This window comes from Protopterus annectens, chromosome 1.part2 (genome assembly GCF_019279795.1).
Source record: "Protopterus annectens isolate FY-2018-M chromosome 1.part2, PAN1.0, whole genome shotgun sequence".
Classification (NCBI taxonomy): Eukaryota; Metazoa; Chordata; order Ceratodontiformes; family Protopteridae; genus Protopterus; species Protopterus annectens.
In genome coordinates this window covers 208566331-208591229 of record NC_056727.1, presented here as the reverse complement: position 1 = coordinate 208591229, position 24899 = coordinate 208566331, and the positions used below count along the sequence as shown (strand labels likewise).

General features: G+C 40.8%; 1 protein-coding gene across 2 annotated transcripts in view; it reads right to left on the bottom strand.

Annotated features, from left to right (window-relative positions):
* Window positions 1–407: 407 nt before the first annotated feature.
* Window positions 408–24899, bottom strand: part of MDH1 (malate dehydrogenase 1) — a 214860-nt gene continuing 190368 nt past the window's right edge. For both annotated transcript variants that reach the window (XM_044055535.1, XM_044055528.1), the window contains exon 9: window positions 408–718. In XM_044055535.1, the coding sequence (XP_043911470.1) occupies window positions 593–718 (126 nt within the window). In that variant the 3' untranslated portion in view covers window positions 408–592. The remainder of the gene's footprint in view (window positions 719–24899) is intronic.

The window sequence follows — 24899 nt, the reverse complement described above, 5'->3', positions numbered from 1 at the left end:
TAAAAAAAAGAAGATTAATTATAGGGTTACAAGTTAATAGGGCAGGGCAATTAAAAGGCCAGTTGAGAGCTGATTGTGTATTTGTGCCCAAAGGAGGTGGTAAAAAATGATAAGACTGCGGCCCATCAATGGCTGCAATGCACACTTCAAACATGACTTGGACAGAATGATGGGTAAACCTGAATACTAAGCAATTTTTAATACTGTTTAAGAACTACATGTAAACCAAAGAGATCATGTTTTATCATTTACCTTGTTGCTACCATTAATATTCTTACATTTTCATTACTGAAACATTTAAACTATAGAAACAGCACTGTACTGCATTCACCTGAGAAATTAAAACCAATACGTATTACTTTATTCACTAAATCACTTTTCAATAATCTTCCAATCGAGATAAGAAATGCAAGACAAGGCTAATGACTTTTAATATGTTCTTATAATCACAATTTCACATTGTTACATTGTGACTCAAAATGCATTTGCATGTGGTTTAGGACTAGGTTTAACAGGTACAGTACTTGACTCATAGACGGCATTTTGAACAATCTACATTTAAGTGCTTTTTATCATCATGTTTACAAATTAGTCATTCACTGGAAATGAATTGAAGAGCAGTATCCCTCTCATCTACAAGCTCATCAGCAGTCAGTTTCATCTTCTCACGGGAAAAGTCATCGATAGGGAGGCCTTCTATGATCTTCCATGACTGATTCTGTAAGAAAGGGTATCGAGTTACAAAAGTATTCAAAAACAGTAGTCAGCATGTTAAGAACGAGTACATATAAGCATGCAAGGTTCATCTTCCATTTCTCTTGAAGTTTGTCTCACTAATGTGGTAAGTGCTCCAATAGAAACAAGTATTTACTTTCAACTTGTTTCTTGAGATATTACGGGAAAAAAATCTTGCGTGTCATTTTACCAAACACACTGAGTACAGCTGTGTAGTGTTGTATTGATATGTCAGTTAACTGACTAATATCACGATCGACTGCAACAACCAAAGTTTTACAATGCTACAATGTTTTTATACAATTTCAGTCAACGACAGCCTTTGTAGGAGCATACTCTAAACTTATAAACTTATTTCTCTGACAGTAAATCTAAGTTGCTTTTAAATTTTAGTAAGGTGTTAGGCAATCGTAACTGCTGTCGTAAATGATTCCATGTTTCAGTAATGTAATCCTGAAAACAAACATTTTGGGAAGTTATGAAGTCTGTAAGGAACAGATATCATTTCCAAGGATCACTGTTCTGATCTTTCTGAAAAATTCCTAGCACTGCTAGCTTTTCTTCCAAAGAATATTTTAAGTATATAGAGCAATTCACCCCTAGTTAATCACTGAACAGAAAGCAAGTTAAGATTTTCAAAATGTTCTTAGTATTTTCTGTTTCTATATTCCCAAGCTCTTTTGATAAAGGAAAACACCTTTGTACACATTCAAAATGTGCTACAGAATCTAAAGTGTATCTACAAAAACTAGCATTCTACTCAACTACAAAATGTACCACAGTCCAGACACTGGAATCAAAATTCTCTCATCTCTAGATAATCTAGAACAAAGAATAATATGAATTCTGGTATAACTTCTATGCATGATCTCATTAACATAGTTGGAGAAATTAAAATTGTTCTGCATCACGGTGCCTAGATCTCTGTATGGAAAATGGTTAAGGTTACACCTTCCAAGATGAAGGGTCAAAAGATTTAAAGCATCAATTAAGGGGGAAATTAATTTGCAGCCTGAAGTAATATACTCCACAAGTTCCACACAAAAGCCAAAAGAAAAAGGAAAGATGTTAAGGGAAATAAGCGGAGACAGGCTGCACAATCAGCTATAACAACCCAAGATCTAATAAACAATACCTGGAGTAGCAATATGCAAAGGCTATGCTTAAAATTGCTACTACCCAGGGACATCGGGAGGCATACGCAGTGTACTGATTTCAGTACAACCTTTTTAGAAGGGGGTAGCTTTTTTGAAAAAAAAAAAAGTACATATTTAATTAAAGGGTGTTGGCTCCTTTAAGGAGCATACCAGCCAGTCGGAAGTGAGCTCACATCATGTCCGGCTGGCTGCGAGCGGGAAACCATCTGAGGTGGAACTTGGAAGGCAAGCAACAATCGCAAATGGATTATTGGAGTGTGCTGCGAGCGGGAAATGATCGGTAACTTGGAAGGCAAGCAAATGGATTATTATCAAAGTGCGAGCGGGGAACTTGGAAGACAAGCAACAATCAGGTGTGTGTGTGTGGAACTTGGAAGGCAAGCAACAATCAGGTGTGTGTGTGTGTGTGTGTGTGTGTGTGTGTGTGTGTGTGGAACTTGGAAGGCAAGCAACAATCATGTGTGTGTGTGTGTGTGTGTGTGTGTGTGTGTGTGTGTGTGTGTGTGTGTGTGGAACTTGGAAGGCAAGCAACAATCAGGTGTGTGTGTGTGTGTGTGTGTGTGTGTGTGTGTGTGTGTGTGTGTGTGTGAAAAATGCCCCCACGTAATACACCTGCTGGCTATAGGTGTTTAGGCTCAAACCCTGTACCTTTGCTTCAGGGTAAGAACAGCCTAAAGTCCCTAACCACCACCATTTCTGAACTTTGTTCAGATTTGCTTTTCTAATGGTTGTGAGCTATGGTGAGAAGTGAAGTTGTATTTCTCCCATTATTGTTTTTGATGTTTGTCCAGGTTTTTTGTGCTAAGGTGTGAAGTGAGAACTGAATTTGTATTCCCTCATTATTGGCTTTGTTTGTCCAGGTTTTTTGTGCTAAGAGGTTGAGAGCTATCTAAATGATAGCCATTAAGTTTGTCTTCCTATTTTTGAAACTGCTGACTTAGCATAGTGGTATGTTGCACTGACTATAGTGCATATGGTTCTGGGTTCAAGACATGCATGGTGATAACACAGCATTTTATTCTAGCAACTTTTCAAAATTATACAAGCAATGTTTAAAATGTGTCCCTGTTTTTTTGGGCTTTTGCCCCCCCCCCCCCCAATAAATGTTGGCTTTTTCCAGATTTCTTGTGCTGCAAAGTTCAGAGATACAGCTGAGTGTCAACATTTTACAAGGAGCTGAGAGCTGCAGGGGAACTTAAGTTTAGTGCTACTTATGCAGAGTCTGCTTGTACTGTTAATAGCACAACAGGTAGTGTACTTGCTTTTGATGCAGAAGGCTGTGGGTTCTTCTCCCACAGTAGATAGATGCATTGCTGATACTGTACTGTGTAGTAAAGGGGATGGATGCTGTAGTCTGTTTTGGCGAAGATATCTAGTAGTAACTATGAACCTGTTATCAGTTTGCCATCCATTCCCTATTGCAATATTACTAGCGTATCATTGCTTTTAATGCAACATAGGCAATTTATTCCTCAAGGGCAACAGGCACATTATTTGTAGATGAAACCATGAAATATAAAGTTGTTTGCTAGCAGCAGCCTCTTCATTAGTTACAGATTTCTCTAATGTGGAATTATGTAGATAGCTTTTACAGAGATTGTGCATATTTACTGATACTGGTGGACTGTAGAAGTTTGAGTAGACTTTTATGATGGAAGGTGTATCAAAGAGCACGTGTATGTTTCATGTGCAAGGGGCCTATGATTTGAAAACAGCCCAAAGTTAATCTTTATCTGCCACTGGCAAAATGTATTTTCTTTGAATGTGGGTTTCAATGCTGTTTCAATGAATGTGAGTTTCAAGGGCAGAGAAGTTTTAATGCTAAGTCTAGTTTCATTGTGAGACTGCATTGCTTTGTTTAGCAGATATTTATTGGTGTTCGTGCTGTAAAATGCAAAATAAAACTTTTCTGGCAAATCATTTAGGAATGAAGTCACTAAATAATGACCGACGTTAATTTTCAGACGTCATAATCTTCAGAAAAATGCATGCTAAAGCAAGACCTGATATTCTAGCAACTGTCTTAAGTTTATACAAGGTCAATTTTTAGTACTGTTTGTATGTTCCCCCAATATATTTGGCCTTGTCCAGATTTCCTGCATTAAGAGGTTGAGAGGTATGTGCAAATAAATCGCTTTATAGAATTATGAATATCCAAACCTCTCAACTGTCCCCAATTTTGGCTCAAAATGTTGCTCTCCCCCTAATAATCTCTCCGCAAAATAGCAATTTTGGAAGAAAAAACGTGGAGGGTTTACTTTACTTTTATAAATAACTGTAATGATCAGAGTTATACATTACTTTTATTTCAGAAATGCATGTAGATTCTCTAATTTTGTCAGCTGCTCTAAGTTAACTGTGCTCATATTAAAATGGTGTCCCTTCTTTGACAGGTTCCCAGCTGTATTGTCTGGCAATTTTATATTTTTGCATCACATTTTTGGTCCGTTTTTCATAAAATAGCAGTTTTCTGGCAAATTAGTGACAAATTGTTAAAGACTGAAGTTAGAAAATAATGGCAGACATTTGAGTTTCAGATTTCATACCTTTCAGAAAATTCGTACTAATGCAAGACCAACTACTATTCTATTATCTTTCTAAGTTTATAAGAGCAATATTTAAAAAAAAAATGTCCTCATTTTTGGGCCTTTGCCTCAGTTTTATTTATGAGTTTTTTGCTCTAAGAGGTTGAGAGGTGTGAGTGTGAGTGTGTGTGTGTGTGTGTGTGTGTGTGTGTGTGTGTGTGTGTGTGTGGTAGGTAGGTAGCATACCTCTCAACTGTCCAAATTTTGCAGAATGTCCAGATTTTTGCCCCATATTTTTTGTCTGTTCCTCATAAATTTTGTGATTTTCTAGAAAATCATTTGAAGGCTGAAGTTGCTAAATAATGACATACATTTGAGTTTCAGACTTCATGTCCTTTAGAAAAATTCATACTAGCACAAATCCTGTTATTCTAGCAACTTTCTAAGTTCACGAGAGCATTATTTAATATATGTCCCTGTTTATTTTAGGCTTTGTCCATATTTCTTGCACTAAGAGGTAGGTAGGGGTGTGTGTGTGAATGAAACATCCTAGTTAGGGGTAACAGGTGGTTAGTAATTTACTCAAGCTCAAAACCTGTACCTTAGTTACAGAAAACAAAAGCATAAATTCTCTACCCCAACTACCATGCTGCATTTTTCAAAGAACTGACATTTCAGGTTAATTTTCAATTCAAGGAACCAAGTTTGAGTGAATTTATATTATATTACTTAAGAGGCATTACAGCGAATGCCTCTTCATCGATACTAAAAGAGCGAACCGTGAATTACAAGAATGGCCGTAGCTTGGCTGGGGAGGGGGGTAGCAGTTTGACAGCTGTGAGTACAAATTTGAAAATCCTAGCCACACCCCTGCTACTACCCAGAACCTTTCTGCTAACACGACCTACAGTTTTAAGTAGACATACAGCTACACTGTAAGAGGAAACAGACCAGTGCAAGGAATATTCAGTGAGCCTTCAGTCATTACCCTCAACACTGTTTTTAATAACAGGAAAGGGATGGCTTTAAGTACTGCCACAGTAGATGGGTGAATAAGTTCCATAAACACCAGAAAATGGAACCAATTATTTACTGTCCAAAAGAAAAGCTGAAAAGAAAACTCTGTCAAAAGTTTGTCTGCTAAGAAAAAAAAAACATATCAACTATAATAGTTTCCAATCAGGGCCTTATACATCTGGAAAATGAGACAGACATGATCTGGATTAGAAAAAGAAAATGAGGTGAAATCACCCACTCATTTTAAACAAGGCTGGTATCATCAAAACATGCTCCTACAGAAAAACTTCAATCTGGCAGTTACTCCAGAGGAATATGTCTATCAACTGTTAATGGGCTACTTCATTTGGAACAGAGCTCGATTCTGTCAACCTTTGTTTGCCTACTGCGTGAAGCTGAGCAAGTCCCTTAACCAGACAGTGCTTTGGGGAAATGAGAATTTGGGCTAGTCCTCTTGGTTCCACTATGGATCGCCGAACTACAAAACTAAGAGCATCACAAACACAAAAAATAATGCCCGAGATACAGAAAGGCAAAAAAGCTAACTTCAAGTGTTTCTTGCAGGGGGCAAGTCCCCCGACCCCCAAATGTATATACCAATTCCACAATCTCACCAACTCAAAAAAGTGAGGAATATCACAAAAGAAGGGAATCATTGCTGAAACAAACTTACAAATCACATCAGAATTGATTTTCTACAGAAAGCAGCAACCAGCATTGTATTCCTTGTCATCTTTTACTTTGGGCACTTAACACTTGAGGAATTTTACCTCAACCACCTGCACAGACGCCAGGTTCCTTAATGGTCTCCTGGACTGCATACCTAGAAACTACCAGTCAACCAATGAAAACAAACCTTATTAGGAAAATGACAGAAATGCAACCCAAGCTGTGAAATATAAACTGCCCATGAAACTGACATATAACTCTCTTAAGAAATCACTATGCCTGTTATTCTCTGCCGGGCAATAATATGCTTCCTAACGGAAGAAAACTGAGGACCACTCCTATTGCCTTTTATAGAATCCGTACATACTTGAAATCTACAGACATTAAACACAATGCACTTCAGCTCAAATGTCACTATAGCGGTACAGTATGGCCAGAGTTAAGCACTTGAAACACTGTCCAGGACTTGTATACCAAAACAAGAAAAATATCATAACAAGCATCTAAACAGATATAATAAGCATACTTCATATCCAGAATCCCCATCAAGAGGCACTGCAGTAAAATAAAGTGACATTAACAAGGAATCAAGGACCTTGGAAAAAGATGACATTTGAAGATTAGATGGACACTACCTAAAAAAGCTGATACAAATCTTTGGAGAATATAACCTTTCTCAAAAAAAGAGTTGAACCCTACTTCAAATCCATACCTCTTAAAACATACTGAAAGTTATTTTTAAAGAAGTCATGATAGGGAAAAAAAACAAGACAGAAGCAAGTTCTGAAGTCCTACTCCTCTTTCCCAAACTATAAACTAAACTCCAACCAGTTTTTTCATGATAAGAACATGCGGTGAAATGAAAACAGTGTAAAACCCACAAAATGCAAGCTGGACCACTTCTGAATTAGTCACAAAATGAATTATTATATATGCCTTCTTATTTGGCTGAATGTATTATGGTTTTATTGGTGGGTGTATTTATATAGTGCTTGGTTATTCTTGTTTTTATACTCCCTGAAGGCTTTTAGCCAAGGCGCTTGTGGTATTAAAGTTTTTTATATATTTTATAGAGTGGTTCCTGCCTGTTGTTTTTGAACTTCTGAATTAGTGCCTCTTTCCAGGAGCTCGTGTAGTCTAGGTGATTGCATGGGAAATGATCATTCAACGTACTAAAACTCTGTCCAATACGTCTCAAAAACTCTGAAGGAGAAGCTGGGTGACTCAACCAAAAGGTTTGAGAATTCACACAACTTAAAATTAGCTATTATCCAGAACAGTAAAAATGAAAGCTGATAATTTCCCCATTGTTTTAAAGCTTTATTAGCAAGAACAGAAATATATAAGGCAGATACTTTCCATCCTTTGCTATTTTAGAAACCAATTAAAGCAGAGGAAAGCAAAATACGAACCACTTTCCATCCTTTTCCTGATTAACACAGCTTTTTGTACTTGGACAATATAAAAGATGAAAATAAATTACCATTAACACAGCCATTCACTAAAGTAACTTTTTCTGAGCCACATTTGTATTAACAATCTCAAACTAAGCCGGACAACTGGGGAAAGAACCACAGCTAACAAACCTTAGAACTAGTATAATGATTCAAGGAACTCAGAATTTTAACAAAGTTTGAAACAAAAATTCCAAACCAGGTTTTTCCATCCATTACCACTCCTACATATTTCCAGTCTATTTCTGTAAAGTGGATTATAAATAACCCCCTATCCTTTAGGTGTATGAAATCCTCCAATACCATATCACATTCAAAAAAATGCATGTGAGAGAAGAAACAGTTCCTTATTGTTAGTGAATTGCTGTCCCAAAAACACAGTCTAGGTCAGAGAAACAAGGACACAGCCATTGTTATACCCCACAAATGAAGTATAACACTAAAAAGTACCTAATACAATATGAAGGAAAAACTGAGGCAGAGAAAAATGAAAACTATAGTAACTACTTAGCAACAGGGTAGAAATGCTAACAGGAATCTCTTTCTTTCCCTTGCTGCTTTGACCCAATGGAAATACAAAGGAAGGTACAGAACTAGTGCTCTCAACTTTCACACCTAGAGAATACTCTATAATAAACATAACTGTAAAGGAGAAAGTCTGATAAGACAAACTGATTTACCTAATAGAGTGTAAATACTGCACAGTATAAAAGCAGTCTCCATCATGCCTCTCAACTGTCTAGATTTTTGCAGGATTTCCATATTTTTTACCACGTAATTTTTTTATTTATTTTTAACATCTTTAATGAATTATTACTTAAGACATAGGCAAACATACATTTATATAAAAGAAAACAAACCATGTTAACATATTCCCAGTTGCAAACATACATCACAGATATTCTTTGTATATTTATCATAAATTCAACATTACATAAATTTATCAATTCCTGCCTTCCCTTAAACCTCACTCTTCCTCCAAAACATTATTCTGTATGTAGTGTTCCCACAATTTCCATTTTCATAGGTAGATACTAGGCTATCGGCCCAAGGGCCTAAGTAAGCCTAGCCAAGAAGGTTCCCTGGCTTACACCACCCAAGAAAGTTAATTTCCTGTGCCCCTGTTGAGCAGAGCCACAGAAGTGATACCCAGGGTGTATTTCCTATTTCCCATCCACTCATCAATATTTTTCTTGAAGAGTGCTAATGAGGAACTTTGCTTGACATACATGAGTAACTTGTTCCAGAGTATGAGAAGTGTCTGGGACAGGAATCTATCCCTCCAGCATGTCCTGTTTATTATAGTGACGAGGTTTAGGTCCCTAGAGCATGTAGCTCGGAGGGATTGGGATTTCTTTAGGTGTAGCATGTCCAACAGCTCTGGGTTTAACATAGCTTTGCATGTTAGGCAGAGATCTCCTTGGAGTAGGTGATATGCTACAGAGTAAAGCTGGAGTTTTTTGAGACTGTCAGTGTAGGGCATTTGTTTGAGGCCAGTAATCCTCTTAGTGAGGTACTTCTGTGGCCTTTCCAGCTGTTGCAGATGTCTTGTGAGGTACATTCCAAAAGGGGCATTGTACTCTATAATGGGTCTAATGAGTGCCGAGTAGAGGGGAACAATGACATCTTTTTTCCTGGATGAGAACCCTTTTGTGATGAGGTGTGCCACATAGAAGGATTTTCTTACTACTGTGGCGATGTGATTATCAAAGGCGAGACTACTGTCAACCTGGGTCCCAAGGTCTCTTATCACACATTCGGCATTAAGTAGACTGCCGTTTATGTGGTAGTTCATGGGTACAGAGTTTTTACTAAAGGGGATGACAACGCACTTTTTGGCATTGAGCTTGAGGCCATGCCTCTGACACCAGGTATCTGTCTCAGTAAGGCCCTTCTGTAGGATATCCACATCATTTGGGGACTCGACTATGGCTCCTAGTTTGCAGTCATCTGTGAACTTTGTTAGCCAGAGGCCTTCTGTGGTAGCCTGTACTTCAGAGAAGTAGATACCAAACAGGAGAGGTCCCAGGACTGAACCCGTTGGTACTCCAATTGTCACTGGTTTGAAGTCAGATTTGGAGTTTGCAACTTTTACAGTGTAGGTTCTGTCAGTGAGCCAGTTGGCAACCTATCTTGTGATGTAGGGATTTATACTTAGTTTGGTGAGTTTAGCTATAATTCCAGAATGGAGGATGGTGTCGAAAGCTCCCACTCTTCCTGTGTAATTTGCTCCTACCCTTTTATAAAGATCCTACTTCCTGTTCTTTATCTCTGTTACAATATTCAATAGCCAAATACAGTTGGTTTAGTTACACCAATTTGCTCACCCAATATTTCTGACAGTCTGCTGTAAGGAATTTTTAAAGTCAGCTAACTCATTACACTCCCAAAGCATATGTTCGCAGTTACCTCTTTCTTCCCCATCATACCTCTCAACTGTACAGATTTTCACAGAATGTCCAGATTTTTGCCTCATATTTTTGATCTGTTCCTCATAAAATTTGTGATTTTCTGTCAAATCACTGGGATGATCTGAGGATGGAAGTCACTAAATAATGATATACATTTGTGTTTCAGACATCATGTTCTTCAGAAAAAAATGCATGCTAAGACAAATCCTGTTATCCTAGCAACTTTCTAAGTTTACAAGAGCAATATTTAAAATCTGTCCCTATTTTGGGCCCTTTGTCCCCCATTCTGTCAGGCTTTGTCCAGACGTTTTGCACTGAAAGGTTGAAAGGTATGTTCCCCGTCTCACCTCCAACATTTCCCATCTACCCTGGAAAAATTCCCTGGAGTCTGTTTGGCTTTTAAAAATACATATGAAAACACTTCCAAGCAAAAATCCTAAATCTTCTGGATTTTGTTGCATATTTAGGAGCCATATATATGCCCCCCCAGATTTTTGCCTCATACAGTTGGCTTGTTTCTTAAAAGAATTGTGGTTTTCTAGCAAAATCATTATGGATGGAAGTCACCAATTAATGACAGATATTTGAGTTTCAGACTTCACATCCTTCAGAAAATGCATTCTAGTATAAAACCTGCAATTCAAACAACTTTCTAAGTTTATAAGAGCAATAATTAAAATCTGTCCCTATATTTGCCCTTTTGTCCCCCCATTTCTGACTCTATCCAGATTTCTTGTGCTAAGAGGTTTGGAAGTATGGTCTCCGCCCGTTTTTTTCTGCTTTTAAATTAATATATTCCAGGTCAGAAAGGTATACGCAGAACCAGTGTTAAAACAGCTTTTATCCACTGAACAATTTAAGTAAACATTTAAAACTGTAAATCAAGAGAAATGTTTATTAAAATACAATTCCCATGAAAGCTACAAAACAATCACCAAGAGGGTGGTGTTTGACTAGGTTAAGAATTTACCTACCAAATAAAATCTCCATACACTTACAAAACTGTCTCTGCTAGAAATATATAAATAACTCACAGCAAAACAGTTGACAGTATGTTTACAATGGACTTAAGTAATCATATTTCAATGAAGACAATTTGTCTCAAGAAAGTTCAGATCAGCATTTCTATTATAAATTATAACCTGGGAAATGGAAAAATTAATAACCACAACTGCCCATGTTTTCATAAAATGGTGCAGTTATACCATCTTCCAGATCTAATATCAGGGATTTTTAAACAAAAATGTAAACAAACTGATGTTAAGCACAAAATGCATACATTCACCTAGAAAGACTTGTAGAAGTTATTTTGCCTAAGAGTCTGATGAAAACTTATGGTTAACATTATTGCAGGTTTTAAATGGTTCCCTTTAAAAACAAGCTTGTGCTTCTGTTTCCATTTCCAGTGAAGCTGAATACATTATGGGAATTATTCTCAACCATTAACCATTTTAAAGTCTCTTAACCAGTTCAATTTGAACTGAACAAATGCTTTATAAATAACTATTCTGCATAACCAGACACTGACTTTCAACAACTGTAAAGTCTCCCGACCAGTTCAGATTGAACATACACAACACATATGCATACTTGTTGTACAAATTTTTTTGCATACTAGAAATGACCCAAAAAACTCAAGAACAGCTATAATCCTGTAAATGAGAGAGAAAATGAAAGTATCACAAGGCCCCTTAATCGGAGTATAAAAGTTTAAAATGTGACATCATGTAGCTGAAGCAAATGGGCATATCCCGATAAAGTTAAATCCTTATCTATACAAATTCTGAATGCCAGTCGAAAAAACACAACAGATCTCTCACTCTCTCAAGACATATCCAGAAAATGGGTGTGCAAAGACTTTGACAGAAGATTCTAACCACCTCAGCCTCACAGGGAAGAATTTGTGAAACTAGGAGCTGCCCATTGAGTGGGCAGCATAACCCAACCAGATAGTGGGAAAAGGGCACAATTAAGAATGCCTTTTGTGAAGGGTGAGAAGTACAGAGAAGGGAAAAATGTTAGTGTGTGCATATCATTTCTAATATGCTTTCAAAGCAGAATGAAATTTCAAAATGTCCTTCAGTATATATCTGTTAGCTTGCTTCCTGCCTAATATTAACAAGTGCTGACAGGATTAGAAGTAAGATTTGTACTTAGGATAGAACATTCTATTGTATGTCAAGGATTTAAGATGTTTTGCTTTTGTATCCTAGAAAAAATTATGTTGGACTCAAGAGGGGGGATTGGAAAAACTTTAAAAGTTAGGGAAATTAAGTGGCAACTTAGACTTGGTGCAATATTTCCCCCTGGTTTAAACGACAATGCTCCTGTGTTAAGTACAAAAGCAAATAAATTATAGGTTATTTAACAATCATTTACAATTATAATATTGTTTGATATATATATATATATATATATATATATATATATATATATATATATATATATATACATACACACACACACACACACACACACACAAATTATGTATGTGCCTTGTTTGCAACAAGACTGAAGTTTTCTATGCACTGTCTCATATACCTGGGTTCTTTAAGAGAAAAAATATGAAAAGAACAGCTTCAATTGACTCATTAACTACAGCCAATGAAAATTGTTTTTAGATACTGTAATGCCTTTGTGTTGGTTTGCAATTATTCTGATGAAGTCTCTTTCAGGTGATGAAAGCTCTCAATGTTTTATGGTATAATATTAAATTGCTTTTAAACCATTTGTGGACCCTCCATGGAGCTTATTTTTACTATTTTCTCCTTATGGAGACACCATTTGGAGAATCTTTCCCATTTTGATAAGTAGGATTTCCTAGTAGTAGGCTTCCTGCCCTCCTTCAGGACTAAAAGCATATTCTCTGACTAGTGGTGTCTGAAAGGAATTAGAAGTTTATCACCCAGAATTTTGTTGTGTGAGTAGGTCCACCTTGTGGGGTAACTTGTGGTGATTGCCCTTGGCGAATGAGAGAAGCAGGGGGAACCAGTGCTGCCTTGGCCAGTTGGGAGTTACCAGCAAGACTTTTGGTTTGTCCTTCCTGATTTTCAGGAGGACTTTCTGAATGAGAGGAAAGGGTGGAAAAGCATACAGAAACCGTCCCTTCCATGGAATAATAAAGGCATCTACCCTCCAGGCAAGTGGAAAGTGATCGTTGGTTCAGAACTTTTTCAATTGTCTGTTCTGGGGGGGAGGCAAACAGATCTACCTGAGGTGTGCCCCACCGGTGGACAATGTCTAGAAAGGTATCCCTGTTCAACATCCACTCGTGCTGTAGGGAGGATGTCCTGCTGAGAATATCCACTTGTCTGTTGTCCCGACAGGGGTTGTATGTTGCCTGCAAGGTTAAGCTGTGCCTAGTATGTGAGGTCTCAAATTTGTAATGTCTGGCATAGGAGGTGGGCCTTGGTTCCTCCCTGTTTGTTGAGATAGCACATGACTGTGGTGTTGTCTGTGAATATCTGAAGGGGGGCCCGGTTGAAGGATAGGCAGGAAGGCTTTCAGGGCTAGAAGAACTGCAGTCATTTCCCTGACATTGACATGTTTCTTTTTGAGGGTAGGATCCCAGGTCTCCTGTACCATGAAACCTTTCATGGTAGCCCCCCACCCTAGGTCTAATGCATATGTATGCATATGTTGGATTGGGGAGGGTGATTGTAGTGGAAGGCCCGGGTTCAGAAGTATTTGTTGGATCAACCATTTTAGTTGTGTTGTGAGGCAGGGCAGGAGGGTAATTTGTTGCTCAAGGGGATGTTAGCATTGTGACCACACATTTTTCTGGTACCATTGGAGCTTTCGCATGTGCATTCTGGCTAGGGGCAGCATCAGGATAGTGGCTGCCATGAGTCCTAGGTTCTGCAAGGATTCTCTTGCAGATATCTGATGAACCTGTAATATGCTTTGGAAGTGAGTGGAGAGAGACAGAACTTTGTCCTGAGGGAGAAAACCCGCATCAGGTCTGTTCTGATCATGCAGCCCAGAAAGATTTTGTCCTGCTCTGGGATTAAGGATGATTTTAGGAGGTTGAGGGCGAATCTCAAGCTTTGATGTAGGGAAGTGGTGAACCTCAGATGATTTAGAAGGGTGTCCTCTGTTTCTGCTAGAATGAGGATGTCGTCTAGGTAAGGATAGATTTGGACACTTTTGGTTCTGCAGAAATCTATGGCTGGGGCTAGGCATTTTGTAAATACCCTGGGTGCAGTAGACAAACCAAAGGGCAAGACTGTAAATTGAAAATGAGAACACAGCCCAGTGAAACATAAGAATTTTCTGTTGGAGGGTTTTATAGGAATATGGAGATAGCTTCCTGTAAATCTAGAGTACCATAAAGGTCTGGGCTGGCAGTAATGGAATAAGTGTTTGAAGGTTAAACATTCTGAAGGATTGAACTTTTAGGTTTAGAAAGGATAAATCTAGTATTGGTCTCCAAGGGCCATCTTATTTGGGGACCAGAAAAAGTCTTGAGTTGAAGCCTTTTCCTTCCTGCCCTGGAGGGACAGATTCTATGGTTCCTAATCTCAGCAGGTCTTGCAGTATGTGAGGGATGAGGTGGAGCTGATTTATGGGGGAAAAGGAATGGCCCTTGGAAAGGGTTTTTCCTTCCAAGAAAGGAAACATCTGTTTTGTATGATTGCCAGTACCCAGCTGTCTGATGTAATGAATTTCCAAATGGGGAGGCAGTGGGAAAGGTGGGCTGACAAGGGGAGGTGGGCAAGGCAGTCACACATTGTTGGTTCCACTACTGTCTTGAAAAGGCTGTCTTTGACTGGGTTGTGAGGCAAGTGGTCTGGAGGAGGTTTGTCTCCTGGTTCCTCTCCTAAGCAGACGAAGGGGGGCCTCCTGACAAAGGTAGTCTTAGCAGGATAATTCCTGTAGTACTTAGGGATGGGGGACACAAGCAAGTGCTTGATGTCTTGAAGCTCTTTACTTTTTTCCTGCAGGTTTTGGAAAAGGTCTGCAGACTGTTTACCAAACAGGAGGTTGTGGTCTAATGGGGCATCTAGGATTTTAGACTTGAAATCCTCTGGTAGGGGTAGAAGGCGTAGCCAAGTATATCTGCGGAGTACTGATGCAGATGCAGCAGACCTTGTGGAGGCCTCTGCTGTATCGTAACTGCATCTAATAGAATGTCTGGCCACCTGGGAAGCCAAGGACAGTTTACATGCTATCTCTGTTTTAGTGGGGCAGTCAGGAGTGGATGCCAGGATATCAGAGGCTTGTAAAACTAGGCCCAAGCCATATTTTATCTATGAAGGCCAGAGTGGTGGAGGTGTACATTTTCTTTCCTATTGTGTCCATGCTTTTGCTATCCTTATCAGCAGGCAAAAGAAATGCTGAAGGAATCAATCTAAATTGCTTATCAGGGGATACAGCAATTACAGCAGGGTCTGCCAGGGGTGGCTTTACTAGGAATTTCTGTTTATCTGGAACTTTGTAGAACCTGTCCGGTCTCTTAGGGGCCAGTGGTTGAGAATATGGGTTCTTTGATGCTGAGGTGAAAGCATCAAGGTAGGTAGGGATGACAGGTGGGGTGGCTGAAGGTGAGGGAGAGTCCACTTGGAGAAGTTCAAAGTACCTCCTTTGTGTGTCAGTCATTTGGGAAGTGTCCCATTTAAAGTATTCTTTCATTTTTGTGATAGCCTACTCAAATGTGATATCTTCTGGTGGGGAGTACCCTTCTATGGATTCCTCATCTGGGGAATAGTATTCAAGAGGGGAGACAATTTGTGAAAAGTAAGAAACTGATTCCTCTGAGGATGAGTAGTAGGGTTCCTGTTCTTCATCTCCTTCTTGGACAGTAGGCAAAGGGAGAGAAGTGGCAGAAGCAGGCCTAGGACTAAGCACTGGAATAGTGGAGGGGGAAGAGGCTGTGGGCCGAAGGGCCATGAAGGCTTGCATCAAAGAGCTGGTAAATGATTGCCAGTCTGGGACTCCTTCAGAAGGTGGAGTCTGGCACTTATTTTTTTTTTTTTGTTTTATTTTTAAAGGCACAGGTCTCGGAAAAGGCCTGGGTGCAGGATCCTGGGAAATGGTAGGGGTTTCAGGCAGTGGAATCCTGGTGGGTCATTCAACGATATCTGGTTCGCCCCTCGACATCGGTAGGGACCGACGTCGGGGCTATCTCTATGGATGCAAAGGCCGTTACTTCCAAAGTGGCTTCCTCGAGGGGAGCCGTCGAAGTAGATGGTTTATCGGACGTCCCTCAACCTCTAATTCGGAAGTTGGAGGGATGTCCGATGGCGGAGAGGCACAGGATGTAGGCCTGGAAACCTAGGCCTTTTTCTGTGGTGGTTCCATCAGAGCGGCTGATTCAGGAAATATCCTGAGAGCTAATTTTTCGACCCTCTGATTTTCTAAGCATAAGTTAAGAGCGGCAAGATGGCTAGGGAGGGTCTTGGGTACAAAAGATTGACAAAATGGAGCGAGCAGTATGGTCGTGCTCTCAGCCTAGATAAAAGACACAGTGATCGTGCATATCTTTATGCGGTATCTGGCACCCGCATCGGCATTTAGCCTTCTTAGCTGATATCGGCTAACGGTAACTACAGCAAACCAAGCTCAAGCAAATAAATGCAAAAATCCCCAATGGGGTACTTAGCTTTAGAAGTCTTCGAGTAGGGGAGCAGAGCGATTAATGTGACGTCGACTGTGGCTGAAAAGTTCTGAGGTCTGTGCATGCAGATGTCACATTTAAGGTCCCTGGTTTATGGCCCTATCTGTGACGTTCCACGTACCTACAGCAGCTAGGCTTAAGCTTTTGTATAGGAGCCGACATTCAGGTCACCTGGGGCAGAGAATCCTACATTAAGATTACTGTAACATAGGAATAGAAGGACATCAGAGGATTCCTTAACTGGGAATGTGAGTGACCCTAACTACAGTTGCACATCTAGCCCTATAAGAATGGGATTTTATAATGGTTTCCAGTTTAAGTGGTTTTAAGGAGCCAAAGGATGGAACTCCAGGAAAATATACATTTAATATGTACGGTAGAGACAGCTGTAATTATTTGGTAAAATAGTCTGAGCTCATAAGAAGTTATAGCGCTTTACAGTTTAAGGAAAAAGGTTCTTCAGATAAGAAAATTTTAGAAAATCTAAAAAAAAACTGAACAGAAGAGTAACAAGGTAACAGCCTCTTGTTGGTCAGATTTTAATGACCGTTAAGAAGATCCTAAAAATAAGGAAAAGTAATCTGTAGTTAGAAGTTTAAAATACAACTCAGCTAGGCTGAAGTCACAGCTGTAGGCAGCTAATAAAACAGTTAACAATTTACAAAAATGTGCAGAAGAAAAGTCCCTTTCCTGGGGTATGCATCCTTTAAAACAGTTACAGAGGTTATCATTTATACACCCAGAATCATCAGATGATGACTAGCCTCTGTTATCTTCTGCACCCCCTCCACTTTATGACCCACCCGAGCCTCATGAAGTTGACAGTTCTCCCTCTCAAAGAGGGCAGGTGGACATGAGTTTGGCAGAGGCAACTACCACTTCCCCAAATACAGCCCAAGTTACTTCCAGTCTCCCCACTGGTTTGGGTTATAATACTAGATTCCAACAACAATGTCAGCCTGTAATATCCTCATGCCAAATGTTAATGCATACAGCTAATAAAAGGAAACAACTGTATTACAAACATAAATACAGAAGAAACTTAAAAAGATTTCCTAATAAAAGTCGGTCAGCAAAAAATAGCACTTTGGGTAAAACTAAGCTAACCAATTGTAATTGGGCGGGAGGAATATCAGTGGACATCGCATCAAGCCAACCTGCAGAAGAAGAGACAGATTTTAACTCTTCTACTAACTCTGATATACCTTGCCCGCAGATGCACCCTTTGCAAGAAGTACCAAACCCTAAAGTAGCTAAAGATAGTGAGCCTGAACTTACTATAATGTTGCGGTCATGGACTGCAGTGAATTTTTAAACCAATGTAAATTCTCTCCCTAGCATTCAAACACACTCAGCAAAATATGCAAAAACTTTAGAAGGGCATGTACAGTTGCAAAACCCTACCAATGAAGACCTGAGAGCTGCACTAAAACCTTCCACATCTCCGGATATTTTAGGAAAATACAGGAAAAATATAACTTTTTATAACATTCGGAAACACATAGATTATAGGTTTCTAGCTGCTAGAAAAAACTTCTTAGAAGCCATTACCACAGACTGTTCTCCTGCCCCTAACTGGGCAAGAATAAAAACTATTGTTCAAAGATAGAATGAATCTACTGATGCAGTTCTGCAAAGCATGGCAGATGCATTTGAAGTCTTCTCCAGACATACAGAGTCTATGGAAGGTGTGGCAGCCAACTGGTTGTGGGCAGCGTTTACAGACAGCTTGCTACCACCTATACAAGAAGAGATTACAAAGGTTTGAACTGGTCAAGTTTAAGCACTCATGAAACTGTAAACCAGGCATAATGTGTAGCAGACAATATCCTTATGGAAGAAAAAGAAAAAAGAAAAAGTTAAGAGGATATTCAACTTCAGCAGTTCAGTACCAACTTCCCAGGGTGGTAATGGGGAAGAGGTAGAGTCCAATTCTTTCAGCAACCCCCAGGACTGTTGTTGTTGTTGTATCTTTCGGCTTTTCCCGGTTAGGGGTTGCCACAGTGGAACTCCGGTCCACTAATGATTGGGAGTAGATTTTTACGTACCGAGTTGCCAGCTCTGACGCACAACATTCAACGAAGGTACTCCCATTCACGCACGTCTCCACACAGAAGACGCTTTAGCTGAGAATCGAACAGGACAACATCTTTCTGTGAGGCGACAATGCTACCGCAGCACCACCACCGTAGTATGAGAAAAATTATTATCCTCCTGATTCATCACAGGCACCACAGGGTACACTGCCTTTAAATACTTGCTTTAACTGTAGTCAAACAGGGCATTAGTGAAATAAATATTCATTGATTGGCAGAAAGCGGCTTCACTGAACATTCAAGCACTACAACAACCTGATAGGAATCCTCCTGTATGGAACACTACTAGGCAGCCACCAGATGGGCAGCAAACTTGCAAACTTGCTAGGACAGCCATAAGCAGGAGCTACAGTTATTTCCCTTGATGCCAGCTGATCAAGACGGTCCCCTTTGTCAGTGTTAGAGTGCAGAATACATCTTTCCTATTTCTTATAGACACAGGAGCTACTAAATCTAGGATTACTTCAGCAAACACTGAACATTTTCCATTTTCTAAACACACAATTCGTGATGTGGGTGTGTCCAGAGTTCCTACAAACTATCCAGAAACTAAAACCTTTCCTATTCAAATTGGTCGTTAAAAGAACAGCATGCCTTCATTGTAAGAAATTCTGCCTCTTAAAACCTGTTAAGAAGAGATTTTCTTATATAAACTTAGATGTACTGTTTATTGTAGACTTGATGGTGTATTTTTAGATATTATTAAAGTATATTTAGAATTCACCACCGTAACAGGAACAGGCAAGCAAAAACTGAGGGTAATGCTACTCAGTGCTAGAAGTCTAAACCTCAAAATGCACTCCCTCGAGGCACTCCTTAAAATGGAGAACATCGATATCTGTGCAGTGACTGAGACCTGGTTCAAGGCTCCAGAGAGCACCCCTGCATTACCAGGCTATAACTCATACCACACTGTTCAGCCACCTAACCTGGACCGGAACACCAAAGGCGGAGGTGTGTCCATATTCATTAAGGATATCCACACCTCCAGGCTAGTTGCTCAGCATAATGCATCCGAGGTTATCCAAGTGCAACTAACTCTGGGCAAAACTGCAATCCAAACTGTAGCTTGCTACAGATCCCCCAACATGCCCCAGGATTCCCACTCCTCTTTTCTTGATATACTGGAAAATATTAGGTTTCAACCAAACGCCCTAATAATGGGCGATTTCAACTACCCCACCATTAACTGGGAAAACTACTCATGTACCAACTCCATCGCTCAATGCTTTCTGAAATTTATAAATTCCAATGCTCTGGATCAACATATAGTACAGTTTTGTACCTACCATAAATGTAGATGTCCGATAGGTATGCATCTGCAGTCATAACATATGGGTTGTCCTGCCTCAGGCAGCCCTTGTTCAAAGTCTGGGTCTGGCCTCGGCTGATCTCGCACTTCACCCGACGTCATAGCTCCTGGGGTATAAAGGCATCAGCCGACGCCATTTTCCTCAGTGTTTCTTGCCCCAGATGCCAGTTGCCCTCTAGGAAGGCTAAATTTGAATAAAAGTAGAAAATTCCAAACAGTAGAAATCAAACAGTATATATAGATATATACATACAAACAAATACACCATAATAGATTCCCCCAGCTAGCTAAGAAAGGGGTAAGTACCCTAGGAATACCACAGAGGGGAAGGAGGGTGGGTAATCCTGACTGCAGATGCATACCTATCGGACATCTACATTTATGGTAGGTACAAAACTGTACCATGTCCTTCAAGGATGCATCTGCAGTCATAACATATGGGTAGAATACCATAGCCAAACAGGGGGAGGAGGCACTAAGATAATGATGGTGTAGTTAAGATCCCTTGTAAAACTGCAGTTGCAAAACCTGCTCGGGATCTGGAGAATAAAGGAAGATTGTAATGCTTGGCAAATGTATGCACGGAGCTCCAAGTAGCAGCTTCTAAAATGTCTTTGGTAGCCACTCCTCGTAGGAAAGCTGTAGTGGTGGCTGTAGCTCTTGTGGAGTGAGGCCTGATATTTTCAGGAGTTGTCTTTCCATGAAAAGAGTAGCAGAATCGAATGCAATTTCCTATCCATTTTGAAATTGTCTGTTTGGAAATTGCTTTCCCTTGCACTCCTGTTGCATATGCTGCAAGCTGGTCAGTTTTTCTGCTGGTCTTAGTTCTATCCAGATAGTAGCGCAGCTGTCTGTGTACATCCAAGGTGTGCAGTAGTTTTTCCCCCCTGTTCTGTGGGTTAGGGAGGAACGTGGGTAAATGAATAGCTTGGTTCAAGGATACCCTGGATACCACCTTTGGCATGAAAGTAGGATTGGTTCTCAGAGACACTCTATCCTGGTGAAAGATAAGGAAAGGCTGCACTGCCATTAATGCCTGTAACTCGGATACCCTTCTTGCTGAAGTGATTGCTAGAAGGAAGGCAGTTTTCCAAGATAAGAACTGTAAGTCTGCTGATGCTGCTGGTTCAAAAGGAGGAAGTGTTAATTTTCCAGCACAAAATTGAGATCCCATGCAGGCTGAGGTGGTTTCCTTGGAGGTTTTACATTTTGATCCCTCTTAAAATTGTCTGCGAGAGGGTGAGAGAAGATAGGAGGGTCCATGTTGTACTCTGCTGAAATTGCTGAAGCATGAATCTTAATGGAAGAATAGGACAGGCCATTGTGGAACAGTTCTGCTAAGTATTCTAGGATGTGTGCTAGGTTTGCCAGTGTGACATTTGTTCCTTTGATGCACTCCAAATGAGGAATCTCTTCCATTTGGCTGAGTATGTTTTCCTTGTGGAGGGTCTGCGAGCCTCCAGGATAATGTCCTTGACCCTCTGAGATAAAACAGGATGGTTTTGTTTTATGCAATTCTCCAGGCAGTTAGCTGCAGTGTTTTCAAGTTTGGATGCAGGGTCTTGTAGTTGTTCTGCGTTAGAAGTAAAGGCCATAGAGGTAGAGGCCATGAGTTCGTCCGAGACATGCTTCTCAGTAGCGGGTACCAATGCTGCCTTGGCCAGTCTGGAGCTATCAGAATTACCTTTGGCTGTTCCTCCCTGATCTTCAGTAGAACTTTGTACATCAATGGGAGAGGTGAAAAGGCATAAACTGTCAGGGCCTTCCAGCTGAAAGAAAGGGAGTCCACCCTCCAGGCTTGTGGGTGGTATTCTCTTGAGCAGAATTTCTTTAGTTGGTTGTTGAGTGGGGAGGCAAACAGGTCTATCTCTGGCATTCCCCATTTCTTTGTAATGGTTTTGAAGATGTCTGGATGCAGCATCCATTCGTGAGCATCCGTGGTAGTTCTGCTTAAGCTGTCTGCTAGTGAATTCTCTTTTCCTGGTACGAATCTGGCCTGTAGTTGAATGTTGAGATTCAGGCCTAGGTTCCACAGGTCCATTGCCATCCGGCACAGAGGGTAGGAATGCGTGCCTCCCTGTTTGTTGATGTACCACATGACTGTGGTATTGTCCGTCCTTATCAGCAGGTGTCCTTGCTGGAGGAATGATTTGAATGCCTCGATTGCATGCTTCACTGCCAGCATCTCCTTTAGATTTATGTGTAGATTCAGCTGGTCTTGGGACCATAGGCCTTGGATACACTTGTCTTCCATGTGTGCGCCCCAGCCTAGGTCTGAGGCGTCCGTGGTGATGGTCTGCCTTGGTTGTGGTTTGTGGAAAGGCAACCCTCTGTTGGTCTGGCAGGCCTGAGCCCACCACAGGAATTCTTTTTTCAGGCATGGAATGATTGGTATCATGGTTTCTAGACTGTGTCTGTGTTGAGACCATACATTCCTTAGGTACCATTGTAATTTTCTCATATGCAGCCTGGCATGTGGGATCAAGATTATGCAGGATGCCATGTAACCCAGGGCCTGCAGGACTTTCCTTGAAGTAAGCTGAGTTTGTCTTGTCAATGCCACGAAGTAGACTGGTAGTTGCTTTTGTTTTTCTTCTGTGAGAAAAGCCATCTGAGTTATTGTGTCCAGTTCTGCACCCAAAAATGTTATCCTTTGGGATGGCACTAGTCTTGACTTCTGTATGTTGACTGTGTATCCCAAGGCTTGCAGCAGTTGTATGACATAGGCCAAATCCTTTATTATTTTTGTCTTGTTGTCCGCTTGTATTAGGCAGTCGTCCAGGTATGGGTAGATTTGAATTCCCTGAAGCCTGCAATGTGCAATTACTGATGCCAGGCATTTTGTGAATACTCTGGGCGCAGTAGATAAGCCAAAGGGCAATGCTGAGAATTGATAATGCTCTGATCCTGCAAGAAATCTGAGGTGTCTTCTGCAATCTGGTCGTATAGGGACGTGCAGGTATGCCTCCTTGAGATCTAGAGTCACCAGCCAAGACTCCTTGCCCAACATGGGAAGAAGTTGCTGTAGGGTCAGCATCTTGAATTTTGGTACAATGAGATGTGTTCAGTGTGGACGAGTCGAGAATAGGCCTCCATTGAGTTTCTTTTCTTGGTACAAGGAATAGTCTGGAGTAAAATCCTTGGCCTTGTTCCATAGATGGTACTTTTTCTATTGCTCTCATCCTTAGTAAGTTGATGATTTGTTTTAGAGCCTCTGACTTCTGGCTTGGTGGTAGGTTTGGCATTCCTCTCTTTTTTGGTAAAGTGTGGAAGTGAAACCTGTAGCCTTTGTCTATTGTTTGCAAAGTCCATTTGTCTCCTGTAATGCACTGCCAGTTGTTTGAAAATAAAGCTAGCTTTCCGCCCAAGGGTGCTTCCAGTTGTTCCCTGGTAGGCGGAATCAGAGCCAAGTCATTGTGTCTGTCCTGTGGAAGTGGTTGCAGTCGCAGCTGTGGCGGTACTCCTCTGGTTGGCAGGTTGCCACTGGCGACCCTGTAGGCACCCTTGATTGACCTCTGCCTCTTGGGCATCTATTTCTGCCTCTCTGTGCTCTGGAGGTGTCTGGAAAGGACCAATTCTTTGAAGGCCAATTTCTGCTGAACCTCGGAGGCTGGACCTGCAGAAAATCCTTGACTGTTTGCACAGATTTTGCTTTTTCTTCCACTTTCTTTAGAACCTCCTGTGCAGGGTAGCCAAATAAACTTTGTTTCTCCATAGGGGCATCTAGGAGTTTAGACTTAACATGGTCTGGCAAGGATTGCTCTTTTAGCCAGGCATGCCTTCGAATCACTGCTCCAGTCATAGCTGATCTAAATGAAGCCTCCAGTGCATCATAGCCACATTTTAAGAAATGATTACTGACCTGCTGAGAGTTGTGTACCAAATCCTAAAGGGACTTGCGGTCTAAAGGTTCAGGAGAGGAAAGCTTTTTATTCAGCTGATCTAACAAAAATTCCTGGTACTGTATCATGTGAAATTGACAGTTTAAAGCCCTGGCAGAAAGAGTAGCAGATGTATAAACCTTTTTACCCCATCTCTCTAATGCTCTTGATTCTCTTTCAGAGGGTAGGGATTTTTTGGCAGAGGCAGCTGCAACACCCTTAGGGCCCTGAGAAATGGTTTCTGGGTCTGCAGCATGGGCCTTATACAAGTGGAAGTGAGAATCCGGGACCCTGTAATATCTGTCAGGTTTGGCAGGGGCGGGGAAGAGAATCAGGGCAGAACTGGCATCACTGTATGCATCATCAACAACTGATAGTACAGGTGGTATGGCTAAAGGCCTATGCTGTGGTAAGTGTAAAAAAGTCCTTAGCCTTTTCCTAGAATCAGAAAAATCCTGACCCTGCCATTGGAAGTGTTCCCTCATTGAGTGTAGAGTTTCCCCAAATGAAAATTCTTCTGGGGGGAGGCAGAAGGAATGGAGTCTTCTGCATCCGAATCCTCATAAGGTGAGTATGGTCCTTCCTGATGGTCTGATAAATCTGATCCATCCAAGGAATAGTCAGAGGAGAGAGGTTCAGGGGGTTCAGACCTAGGCCTTTTTTCAGGAGGGGGTTGTGAGGCCCTGTCTGGGTGAGGTTGGGATCCCCTGATCAGAGAAATAAGGTCCTCAGCAAGACTGAGAATCTGAGAACTTCAGGAAGGTCTGTGAGAGGGAGCTTTTGCAGGTAAGGCCTTGGAAAGTTTAGCTGCTTTAGCCCTGGAGAAGGCCTTAATAGACATAGAAGCAGGGGGTCTAGCTGCCCCACGTGCAGGATTAGAGATGTCCAACGGAATGGTGTCGGGTGTGCCTGCTTCTTCGGTAGGAATTTCTGTAGCCGACTCAGTCGGAGGCCTCGGTTGTTGGAGGCATGCTTTCGGCCGAAGGAAGAACCGAGGACTCTGTTTCAGCCGAAACCAAGACACTC